This window comes from Scomber japonicus, chromosome 4 (assembly GCF_027409825.1).
Source record: "Scomber japonicus isolate fScoJap1 chromosome 4, fScoJap1.pri, whole genome shotgun sequence".
Classification (NCBI taxonomy): Eukaryota; Metazoa; Chordata; class Actinopteri; order Scombriformes; family Scombridae; genus Scomber; species Scomber japonicus.
This window is the reverse complement of record NC_070581.1, coordinates 24,659,588-24,672,223: the sequence shown is the minus strand read 5'-3', so window position 1 is coordinate 24,672,223 and position 12,636 is coordinate 24,659,588. Positions and strand designations below refer to the sequence as shown.

General features: G+C 39.5%; 1 protein-coding gene across 1 annotated transcript; it reads left to right on the top strand.

Annotated features, from left to right (window-relative positions):
- Positions 1-2,402: 2,402 nt before the first annotated feature.
- Positions 2,403-10,347, top strand: cd34 (CD34 molecule). The gene is made up of 5 exons (XM_053317998.1): positions 2,403-2,564; positions 5,575-5,686; positions 6,831-6,883; positions 7,194-7,343; positions 8,442-10,347. Exons 1-5 carry the CDS (start codon positions 2,403-2,405, stop codon positions 8,628-8,630), a joined length of 666 nt encoding a protein of 221 aa, XP_053173973.1. The 3' UTR covers positions 8,631-10,347.
- Positions 10,348-12,636: the final 2,289 nt, after the last annotated feature.

The following is a 12,636-nucleotide window of genomic DNA, read 5'->3' as shown; positions in this document are numbered from 1 at the left end:
ATACATAACAGGCACTTTAAAACATTCTTGTCTTCCAATGAGACATACATCCACACTACAGGTTAATTCAACGGTGTGGACGCTAAACATTTTCTGTCTTACATTACTGCACAAGTAAACATACCAGCTCAAGCCAAAAGCAATTAGCTTGAAGGCTCTAATAGCGCTGTTAGACATTAGGATTTATGCACACTTACACCAGTTAAAATGTAGCATATGACCAGCTCTGGACAATGTTCAGCCAGTTGACGCCACTGTCGAGATAAAATGCACCGCAGGAGAGAACCGTTTTATACAGAACCTGGTCTACAGTGCTGGACACACATTATCATGGCTGCCGCTTGCCAGCCGTTAATCAAAGCAAGAGATGATATGATTACTGTACCTTTTGTTTGGGGTGCTAACATTCCTACAAGAAGCTTGGATCTTATGCCTGAGTTTGTTAAAGACAGTCATGTTTATGGGACCGCAAACACACATTAAATATCTAAATCCATCTCATTTATACTAATGTTTCTCGTGATTAATGGTAGTGGTGCACCAAAAGCCCATTTTCCTCTAACTGAAGCATAGTTTTGGGTAGATGTTAAACTGTTTACACATTACAGTGGTTTCCTTCCTTTGGAGGAGAGAAATGATGGCGTAGGATTAATTAAATTAGTCATGGGGCAGGCGTGATGGGCTGAGCTGTACAAGACAGAGCTTTAGTTTATGTCTACATATGGGTGTAATAAGACAACACATCTTAAATGCTTGCTATCTAATTGCAATCTAAAAGCAGTCTAATAAAAATATAAAAAAGCAATCTAATAAAAATATTTAGTTGACTTGGTCAACAGAGAATTCAAAGAAGAGATTGCAATTATCTGTACCTATAAATCTTGGGGTAAGGATAACTGACACTGACCTTAAAAGAAAACTAACATGAACTTGGAAAATCTTCTTTTTTTTTTTTTTTAAACTTCCTATAGGAGAACGTACCACCCAATTGAATCCCAATATTATTACAGACACATGATCACTCCCAGAGGATAGATGGATAGTCAGGAGACAATGACCTTTTGACTGGCTACAGAAAAAGAGAATTAGGCCATATGCGGCTACTAATTAGTTAGAGCCCCTGAGAACACATGCCAAATTGGTTTGGCATCTTTGGTTTTGGTGCATGAGGCTTGGTTCACCAGGCCAAGCTGTTCAAACCAACCCTCTGCCCTGACCTCATTCACACAAACATTCATTCACAGTGAGTGTGTTCTTGCTTTTTACATAAAACAGTGACATGGGATTTATTGATGATCTAGATGATCAGTCTTTTTTCCCTATTTAATCATATACAGAATATCAAATGTTCTCTCATTGTATTCACTGCAAGATATGTTATATACAAAGCAGAGACTTTAATATATAGGCATCAACAAGAAATGATTAATCAGATGAAGAGTATTAAAATTGTCCTCTCTCTCTCTCTCTCTCTCTCTCTCTCTCTCTCTCTCTCTCTCTCTCTCTCTCTCTCTCTCTCTCTCTCTCTCTCTCTCTCTCTCTCTCTCTCTCTCTCTCTCTCTCTCTCTTTCTGTCTGTCTTGCCTGCCCTTTCAGATGAGGTGATGTGTCAAGACGCCACAGATGCACCTTCTTCAGGTGATTCAACTGACAGCAGTGCAGGTAGGTGCCTTGATGAAGACAAATAAATGGTAGAATGAAACTGAATGAGAGCACATATTCAAAGAAAAAATATCAATTCTCACACACAAATTCTCTCTTTTTGTTTTTTATATCACTATATGCAATTTTACAAGAGGTTATGCTATACTGACATGATAAATGACATATTTAGTTTGATTTTATGTCTTGGCATGTTGGACAAACCTTAACACAGACCAGTATATGCCCATGTACAATAGCATTGCTCTTGAATCATGCTCTTAGGGCCCTCAGACGCCACAGATGCCCCAGGCGCCCCAGACGCCACAGACGCCCCAGGCGCCACAGACGCTACAGACGCCCCAGCCAGCGCTGCTGGTCCAGACCCCAGTATTGCCGATGCCACTGCTGATGCTGGTGACCAGTCTGCTCCGTCTGTTGCTCCTGGGGATACTCTACCAATGACCGTTGTAAACATTGCAATTGATGGATTGGGACAGGGAGGCACCTCAGGGACCACTGCCCCAAGTGGAGGCACTGTGGGGTCAGTAGCTCCTGAGGTCGCACATGACACTGGAGTTCCTAAAACAGTGGTGGTGAGTATCTACTTATACCATGTTCAGATGCTGCTCCTCAATTTTTCAACATTTAGAATTACTATTGCCATCAGCATACAAGACCAACACAAATAGACATGTTCATTTTTAACAGATATTTCTGTAAAAAACACATAAAGGATGATGTGTTCTCAAAGGATGACTGATGGATGGTGGTTTTAACTACCTGTACATGTGCAAAGTGTGGTGTCCTTTCTCCTCATTTCTTCATCTGACATTGTCTCCACAGCCGATTGTGAAGTGTGTTGGAAAGGAGGACATCCAAGAAAGTAATGCTGTCAAAGCTGTTTTGGACACAACAAACTGCGTAAGTACAGTATGTTTGTACCACTGTAAAACCAGAATATCCTACCAAGACATTAATCAGCCACCACCAAGACTACATCAGACCACAATCTATATTCATTCAGTCTGTAACTATGGTGTCCATTACTCCCTGTCAACCACAGGCAGTATGAAGCAGCAGCTCAGAATCTGGCAATCAATGCAACATTTAAGGTTGCACTGAAAAATGAGTAAGGAATAGGTTACCTTTTAATGTTCTGGTGACATCTTCCTTTTACCAAGACCTTTATCTGACCCCCTACACCTTGGCTGCAGAGGAAGTGGCTCACTTAACGTAGAGGAAGAAGATTAATGTGTTTTGAAGAGCTTCAGTTGGAAATATAGCTCTGATAAAGGCAGATCTTTTCTCAGACATTCCTCAGGCATTGTAAATCTTATGTCTTGAGTTCCTGGCACGAGACAAATGAATTGTAAGGCTGATCTTTCCTCTCGTTGTCTGGGTTCCTTAAGGCAAAAAAGGATGAATCGCAAGGGTGTGGCGTAATTAATCCTGTTTCTTCTTTCTGTTTTTTTTTTATAAAAGAGATAGCCTTCATTACACATGAAAGCATATTTCAAGTTGATTATAACAGGAATGGATGAGACATTTATAACACCCTAAACCAAAAAAAGTCATATTTTTAATCAAAGAATTCCTTTTCACCGTAAATCTTAATATTGTGTTCAGTTGTGAGATGACGCCTAAAGCACAACAAACCTGTGATGTTCAAAATGAACTGACTGCTGACTGTTACATTGCACAGTCCAGGTGCACAGAGCTGAAGCAGCAGGTCAGATCCCAGCCCGCATACTTCGGTTTGCCTCTATTCAGGTCATTACTGTAACATCGAGAGCCAGGAACATCTGCAGAAGTCATTTGTCCGACTTAACCTAAAACTAAACATGGGCTGAAGTGCCAGAAGTCTTAGCCAGCTAATGATTTGTTCAAAAAGCATGGTGCAAAAAAAGGAAGATAAAACAGAATAAAACAAGGCCATTCTCTTCAGGCAATGAGTGAGTGGCATGGAAGACTTGATAAAAAGAAAAGCTTATATCAATATAACAATAATCATTATAACAATAATCAAGCTACAGTGCTCTGAAGTTGTGGAAAATTAGAAAGGTGTTATTAATGCCCCTTTTAAATCTCTAAATCATCAGTCACTATAAAAGATAGTGTCTAATATGTATATTAAAAACCCACATTTTGTTCTCCTTTACATATTATTTCTGTAGCAAAACATTTGGATTGATAAACTCCAGCCATGAGTGCGAGAGGGCACATGAGGTCAAGCAAAGCAGAAACGTGGTGGATTCCTGTGCGTAACGTGATGTGTCACAAGTGACACGAGTGACACAGACAGATGGGGGGAATAGCTTCCATGGGAGTGAATTTGCCGGATGAGTTCAGCCCTTCTGAGTTTCTTCTGCCCTGCCTAAAAGATCTGGGTGTTACAGTAGAATCCAGCTGTGGGCCCACTCCCAACTAACTGAGGATTCAGGGTTTGCTCTCAGTGGTCCTCTAGGGAACACTGAGAACTGTCTGGATCACATTACAGAAAATGAAGAAAGTTCTCAAGTTGTGCAATGAGGGTGATATCATAGTTCAGGGATAAGGTGGGAAAAAAAGAGGTGTGGTCAGCAAGTTTTCCATCCAACTGCATTTTGTCTCCATTACGCACACAAAGGCCTACGTACACAGATGGTCAGCTGGGAGAAGTCAGGAACTCACATTTGGCTACTAGCTCCAAGGATTACCCCAAAGGAGATAAAATACCTCCACTCTGCATGTTCTTCACTGAAATTGTGAAATTAGTTCAGGATTTTGAAAGTTCTGAGTCGCCGTTTCATTATTAATTAATCTGCATCTGCCTTTTCTGGATAAAGTGATATCTGTTAAAATAGTGTAAACCACACCCATAGCAGTTTTGTAAAATCTAAGCTGCCATCTTTAAATTGCTTGTTTTGTATAAATAACAGTCCAAAACCACCCAACAATAGTCAATTATTATCACATTTGAAGAGCTGGAACCTGAGAATGTTTGGCATTTAGGCCTATATATAAAAAAATGTATCAGAGTGCCCTGGTGGTCGAGAGGTTAGAGCACATGCCATGCAAGTACAGTGTCCCTGGTTTGAATCCGACCAGGGACCTAAGTTGCAGGTCATTCCCCTCTCTCTCTCCCTATTTCCAGTCATGGCCGTAGCTACCACCGAGGTCATGTCCTCTGTATTTTTTTTCTTGAAGTTTTGTATCATTGTGAACTACCGTCACGTGACACATACTTGCACATGCCGCTGCTATGTCAAAACAAAAGTAGTCAGATAGCCAGCGGCGGAGTGAGGTCTTGAAATTGTTTCACCGGCCCCTGACCCGGTGATATGCCCCAACTGGTTTCCAATTTTAACTGGTTTCCTTACCAAACAGCTCCAGCTGTGTTGCGCTTCCGTCAGCAGATTCGTCACAAATTCACAAATATAGCTACAGCATATTACTGGAGATTTTTAAGTCTAAATATGTTTAGATTTGTTTGATATGTTTAATTTTTAAATATGCAACCATGGAAGTTGCAGAATACTGAAATAGGAGTTGATTTAAGTTGCAAAATTGGAAGTGATAAGATAGAACTGGACCACAAAAGTGACAATGACTGAGAAATGCACAGCAAGAAACTGGTATAAATACATCATTGATTACAGTGACTATGCATATAATTAGTAATCTTATTTTTGACCTCGGTATTTGGAAAATCCTGGCTACGGCCTTGTTTCCAGTCGGCCTCTTTGCCAGTCTATCTAAATAAAAAATCTCAAAAATAATAAATTTTCCATTAACTAATTGATGAATTGTTGCAGCTCTTGCTCATTTTATTATTCAATTAGGTTTAGAGTTTGCATTTTTCCTTAAAGTTTAATAAGACAGCCTTTGTTCATTCATATACTGTAAGTATGTACTCTACATTTAAATTTGACATCCAAATCCTTTCTTATAGGAGGACACCAAGACTATTATTGAAGCAAACCCTGCAGTCTGGTGCCACACAGAAAACTGTAATGTAGAAATCTTCCAAGACGGCAACAATGCGCTGGTGGGCAGCAGTGATGGTGGGTATTTATGGCATACATCGGCCTTCTGTATAACAACTTGCACATGCACTGTTTCATTCATATGTGATACTTAAAGTTATATTACATTCTTGTGGTGTTGGGTACATCTCAAGTCTTTTTAATTGCATCCATGTTTCCTTCACTTGGATGCATGGAGGAGGAAATCATGTGAGGAGAGAGAAAATGAGGAGATATGTTTTTATAGAAATGGGACTTTGTGCTTTTGACAGTTTGTGTCTGCATACATGTGCACTGTCCTCACACTAATAAAGGCTGTTACCACAAACAGCTGCACATGAACAAAAAATTGCATCCTGTTTGTATACTGTGTACTTTGTCCTGCTCAGAGGCACAGCAACTATTTCTACTGACAGAATGCGTTTATTACTGATTCATTATTTGCATCTGTATTTATTAATATTATGATTGTGAATTCAGTATGTAATTACCCAGAATATGGAAAGGGTGTCTTTTGCGCACTGGAAATTATTTATTTGGTTCAACTTTTCAGGGAAAATGGAAGTTATGTAACTCATATCAAACCCAAAATGAAGGAATTTAAGTCTCACATGTGACTGAATGGAAATAATGATGAATGTGTTTAAAAAGTGTTTCTTGCTGACAGACAAATTTTCCCTGACTTTAATATTATTTATAATAAAAGTTAATGGTGGAATAACAGTTGGTGAAAATAAAAATCTCTCTAATAAATGAAGAAAATAGTTTATAGATCTTTTGGTTGATCAAACCTACAATTAATATTTTTAACTAGATGGTCAATCAGAAAATAAATCAAATATAGTCAGTGATGCACTCTACGGTAGAGCGCTTTCATCACTGACTATATTTATAAGTTTCCACTCAGTGATGTTGAGATGTATCAGAGCAGTCCGATCAGCTACTGTAGGTTGCATGTAAAAAGACTCCAGGAAGGCTGTTCTTCTGTATCCTCACTCATACTGTAGATCCCTTTTCACTTCTCAGAGCAGAAATAAGAGCTTTGGGGCAGCCTGCAAAATAACCAGAACCACCCCTGGTTCAAGACTTAGGAATGAGGAAAGATCAAATAAGAGACTTGGGATGTACCATAGTGTTCAATCAATTAAATACTAATACATTTCTAAAATTCTTGTCTTTGCAGCTCAATTGAGTACATTGTCTGCCGCACTCCAGAGTGAACATTTGAAATCCAAGGTAAGCTACAAGCTTGAGTATGACAGTGTGGTATAATAACCAGGAAACCCATAAGGCGAGGCCTTCACTACAAAACCTGCAACTGAAGTGAACTCTTTATTTTAACCTGAGACACTATGGTTCTTCTGTATTACTAGTCAAGTCAAGATAAACCAATCTACTGGACTTGACTAACCTGCTTCTTTTATAAATGACTGAGATGATACCCATTCATTAACCCAGGAGTACCGTTTTTGTATGGTTCTAAATAACATAAATGTATACGTATACCTCTTTTGATTACAACTTTATTTCTTTAACTTGTTTGCAGCTGGGTGTGAAAAAGACTGACATCCCATCATCATCAGGTTCTTCTGTATTTGTGGGAATACTGGTCACTGGCCTGCTTGCTGCAATTGCAATTACTGTAGGTTACTTCAAATGCCAACGCAGGGGTGACACCACCAAGGGGGTGAGGCTGGTAAGCTTTCTTTTTTTCTTTTTTCTTTTTACATTTTCTCTTAAGAATGAATGTAGAATATACAGTCTGTTGTCAGTGTGGTTATTAACAATGTGTTATTAACTCACATGTTGCCGCTGGCTCTACAGGAGATCATTACAGTACACCATTCAACATGCAGCCCATGAATTGAAAAACATTGCCTTGCTTTTTCCACTGCAGGCACACAATCAATGTTCACAACTGTTCTAATTTGTTCACCTGAAATAATTTTATTTAATTTAAACGCTGATCTAAATGACCTTACATACATCAAATTTCTCCACCATATGTTTGCGACCAAATGTCTCATTATGGATTCATTAACACCATGCATAGATTTTCTAAGGCAAGGTTCATGTTTTACTACATGTGAAATCAGAACTGCACTATATCTTTCATTTGCCACAAATTGCCTGCCAGTGTTTAATTAGGAAATGTTGTTGGCCAACTATCAGAGAGAATACGCAAAGAAAGAGAGAGTGTTCATTATCCACAGATCCATTCCCCGCCCTCCACTGCTTTATTCATCTTGCAAAGCTCACTGTTTCATCTGCTAGCCAGACACAGCTGTTTCTCTAAACCACTCGCAATGTCGCATGATAGAGAACACATAAGAGGGTGTGTTTATAAGTAATAGTGAAAGGAAGGGTGCGGGGGGACAGTACTGTAGATGTATCTTTGCACATCTTAGTGTTTATATGCATGACAGAACTGTGTCTGATTATTAGATGAAATGCTTCATTTTTAACTCACTCAGGATGTTTAATCCAAGGAACCATGTAACATAGCAGCACAGTGAGGCTGTTATTCTTTTTAATATACCAGATCAATATGTATGGGAGTGGTGGGGGGGGATTAATCTACTTAATGGTGGCTATGTTAGTGACAGAGATTTTAATACACGTGTCCATACTGTCAATGACCTTTCTGACATTTGGTGCTTGACATTTACATTTGAGGCCTTTTAAGTTTTTAGCATTTTGTTTCTTGTTGTATTTCTTATGAACTTGTCAATTTCCTGTTTTTTCTCTATAGTCTTTCCATAATGTTTTGTGCATTTTGTGTTGCATTTTGTAGGCAGAGGAAGCTTATCCAGTAGATCAGGAAAACCAGGGGAACACTCTTGTATCCGTGGCCCCCCTCAACCCTCCTCCAGAAACCCAGGAGAAACCCAGTGTAAATGGAGAGTCCCCTGAAGCAGCCAAGACCGAGCCTCCTCCCACCAACGGCCACTCCACCACCAAGACAGCAGACACCGAGCTGTGAAATAGTCTACAAATAACTGCAGCCCATGACAATACCCCCACAAACACATCCACCCACAAACACACACACGCGCCTCTGCATACTCACCTCCCTTTTTGAATCCACTCATTCCCAACCCAAAGAGTGTCCATAGCAAAGTGGACATCAGGGACTGGAAGAATGTCCTACACTCTTGTTGTTATAGTCCCCTTGTCCCGTCCCTTTCTTTGGCTGTGTGCCTCAACAAAAATCAGGAAAACTAGTCTGATGATGATGATGATGATAATGATACTGGCGGTGATGAATAATGATGATGACGACGAAGGCTCATTCCCCGGGTTGTTGATGGCACTCATGCTGGAGACGAGAGACAGGAGATGGGCGGTGGCTTGGAAGAAGGTGTATTCTTGGATTAATCAGCACTGGCTCCCATGATGACTGCAGTCTCTGGAATCACAACCATGTGCTGTCAACACCCATCAGCAGCCATCAGGTTTAAAGCTCCAAAGCCTCCACTAGAAAATATAGCATTAGCACATAAATGAAATAGTTCCTTAGTTTATTGTAAAGCCATGGCAGACGGCGAGGAAATAAATCACACTGCCTTGAAATCTGTTTACAAAAGTCTCAGAGAGGAAATCCATTGGGCTCTGATCTTGTTTGTCTGATTGAGTTATTGATTGTGTAGGTGTGCGAAAGTGTGTGTATGTGTGTGTGTGTGTGTGTGTGTGTGTGTGCGCTGCTTTCAGACCCTGTATGTGTGTGTGTAGACATATACGTGCACCTGTACTGTGCATGGACTGTATATATCCATACATGCATCCAAGCCCCCTCTCCCTTACTGTATGTGTGCATATTTGTTGATGAGTGGTAGGCTATAGCATGTGAGTAAGTGATGTGTCTAAATGTGCATGAGACATAACCCATGAAAAATGTGTACAATTTTGTAAAATGAGTTGACAAAGTGATGGCTCACAGTTGCAGTTGCTCCTTGTGCTTAGGAGAATTGAGAATTGAAGTTTTACTCCCACCGATGAGAGAGAGCCACCAGGTATTTTCCAATTCATCACTGCAACCTGAAGTGAGATCAATCACAAAGCCAACAGGCCTCGTTGATGTAGCTTCATAGCCGATGCTGAAAATCATGTGACTGACTGTATGACCAACTAACTCATAAAGGCCTCGGCCACGTAAAGCAAGGACAGCTTCTTACTGTCTGCTCTGCCCATCCACTTGTCAGTGTTATTTTCTTTTCAATATACTGTATATGCTCTTTTTTTATCAGTATTCTAATGATCATGTGTATAGTATGGTGACTATTTTTGTCTTGTTTTTATTCTGTGTACCCACTTTTTGTTATAGTCCTACTATGTGCCAAAGAATTTCATTTCACTGCTTATGTTGAGCTAAAATATGTACTTTGTGGCACCTTCACAATGTTTAATCCATGTCATGTAACATAAATAAAGGTATTCAAGGACTATGACTTTTAGACAAAAGCATCTAGTGGCCCATATCTGTGATTAGTTTGTACTGTTTCTGATTTAAACACACCAAGAAGCTGCAAAGTTTAAAACTGCAACAAAAATATGGATGTTTTACATTGATTTCTCCTTTCAGTTCATTTTATATCTTTTCATTCCTAACATTCCAATGTGACTGTTTGATTTTACTAGCACGCTGAAGTGTAAAATTGGATTTAACATTTTAAAAAAAGAAGAAAAATAAATAACTGTTTTATGAATTGTCGTGTTTTCCGGCTCATTTTCTTACATAAAAAAAACATCAGTCATAAGAGTGAGTGGAAAAAGTGATGATGTTTTTAACCACAGAAACTGTGCGCATGTACTACACATGCAAGCGCTTACATACATCCGTGCTCTAACACACTTGGAATTTAAATCCCATACAGCCCATAAGGTCGCACAGCTGGTTTACATAAGCAGTAGTAATGACATCACTTCACACAGTTTTGTCTTTCACTGTTTGGGTGGAGCAGTGAAAACATCCACCAGCTGTCTTTGCTAAACAGTACAGAACATGTCCATGTCAGTCACTGAGTTTACTCACCATCCATCATCATGATATATATACATATATACATATACATATACATGCTTTAATTTGCTTGTCGCCACTGTATTTGACAATTTGACTAGTTTGTTTTCTCATCCATTCACATCCTTCTTCCAATCACAAGATCAAATCCCATGTGAATTCCTACCCTGTCCTGTCCCCTTCCACACCCTACAAGGAAAATATTTCCTCAAGGCCATTTAGAAGTGCTGTAAAACTGTTCTGTTGTCGCAAATTGCCAGAACTGTAAAGGCAGCACAACACCCACTTACCATCGACATAAATACATATGAGACAGATCAAATGCTGCACAGTGCAAATTTTAAAAGTATTAAACCCCTGTGGATATCAGCATTAATAGATGTGCAATATATTCACATGCATTCCCATTATTAGCAACCCATCTGATCTTGAACTCTGTGAAGTGAACCCTGAGCTGAGATCATCTTATTTTGCACACGTGTTTAGATTAAAAGAAAAAGTGACAGACTCCACCCATCTGAGAGTATTGAATTTATTACTCTGTTAATTGTTTGCTCATTCCATTCCCTACTGTCAAAGTTAAAGGGTTCATTCAAAATGCACCAAAAAAATATATAAAACAAAACAAAACAAACCTAGTCAAGCAAATAGTTTTATTTCCCAGGTTTTCAGATAGCCACTGCCTTAATACAATACATGTGAATGGATTTTAATTTGTGCTTCTCACAGAATTTAAAATAGTCAGCAGCTACATCTGTTTTGCTCAATAATCCAGACCTTGTTGTGAACGTTTTTCATTGGACCTATTTTCTAACAAAGAAATAGTCCCTATGAAAACTGTTGACAGTGTATAGTGTGGATTATCCAGAATAAAGCAAGCATTGTTTTTGGAAATAGTTTTTTTTCTAAATATGATTTTCTGCTTTTTGTCTCATTGTATAGGGGTTTATGGAAGAAATTTCAGGGCTGGATACACAACCTGTACAGTTATCTACCTTTCTAGATATCACTAGAATTAAGTAAAAATAACACTTTATTTGAAAAGTGGGTGAACCAACCCTTTAAATTGTCCACCCGCCGGCCCTATGCTCCTTCATTAGTCCCAGTCTTCTCTTCCACAGCTTTTCTTTAATGTCACACAAGTCCCAAAGCTCTAGCCTGCTCCCCTCCCATGCAGCTCTTAGTTGCTCCACCCCTCTTTAACCAGCCAAGAGTAGTGTATGAGCAGTGGAATCTGGGATTATGAACAAAACTCAGCTGGTTGTTTTTATTGTGGGGTGGCTCCCCCCTCAGCGTAGTCACAGCTGCCAAACACGTCATGTTTTCCCTCTCCATGCCAAAGCCAGCCCCTTCTAAACTCATTGATGGTAAGATAATGTTGGGTGGAATAGAAGGGTGGGAGGTGGAGGAGAGTACTCATGAGACGGGACCCAGAGGTCAGGAGGTGTGGTGAGCCTGTGATGAAAATTAAATGATGAAAACCTGTCAGGTTCATGAAAAGGTTATAGTAATACTACAGGAAGGTATTAGCAAAGCAGTCCATAAAGTATTTTAATGCTGCATGATACATTATTTGAAACATTAAGTCACAATATTGAGTGGAAAACTACAATATAGACAGGCAGCACATAAATCTTTGTCTGCAAATCCCTCAACTGTCAGTTAGATCATATCTTTCCTCTTCTAGAGTTTCTTATTCTTGAAGGAAATAGAACAGGAAATACTTTATTGGTCACCGTAGGGAAATTGATCCTCTGCATCCTATATTCACACACTAGGAGCAGTGGGTAGGCATAGTGCAGCACCTAGAGACCAACTGCAGTTGTTTAGCTAGTGGAGGAGTACCAACAGGAGTATTAACCTATTTTGATGGTAGGAGACGACCGGGGCACCTGGGAGAAAAACAACGCAAACACAGGGAGAAAATGCAAACTCCACATAGAAAGGACCTGGAACGACCAGGGTTCAA

What these genes read in the sequence shown, in the direction of transcription:
- cd34 (XM_053317998.1), top strand. Translation starts at nt 2,403, where the DNA reads ATGGATGGTGGTTTTAACTACCTGTACATGTGCAAAGTGTGGTGTCCT. An exon ending in GTGAACATTTGAAATCCAAG is followed by an intron (nt 6,884 to 7,193) that starts GTAAGCTACAAG and finishes ACTTGTTTGCAG; the next exon opens with CTGGGTGTGAAAAAGACTGA. An exon ending in CCACCAAGGGGGTGAGGCTG is followed by an intron (nt 7,344 to 8,441) that starts GTAAGCTTTCTT and finishes TGCATTTTGTAG; the next exon opens with GCAGAGGAAGCTTATCCAGT.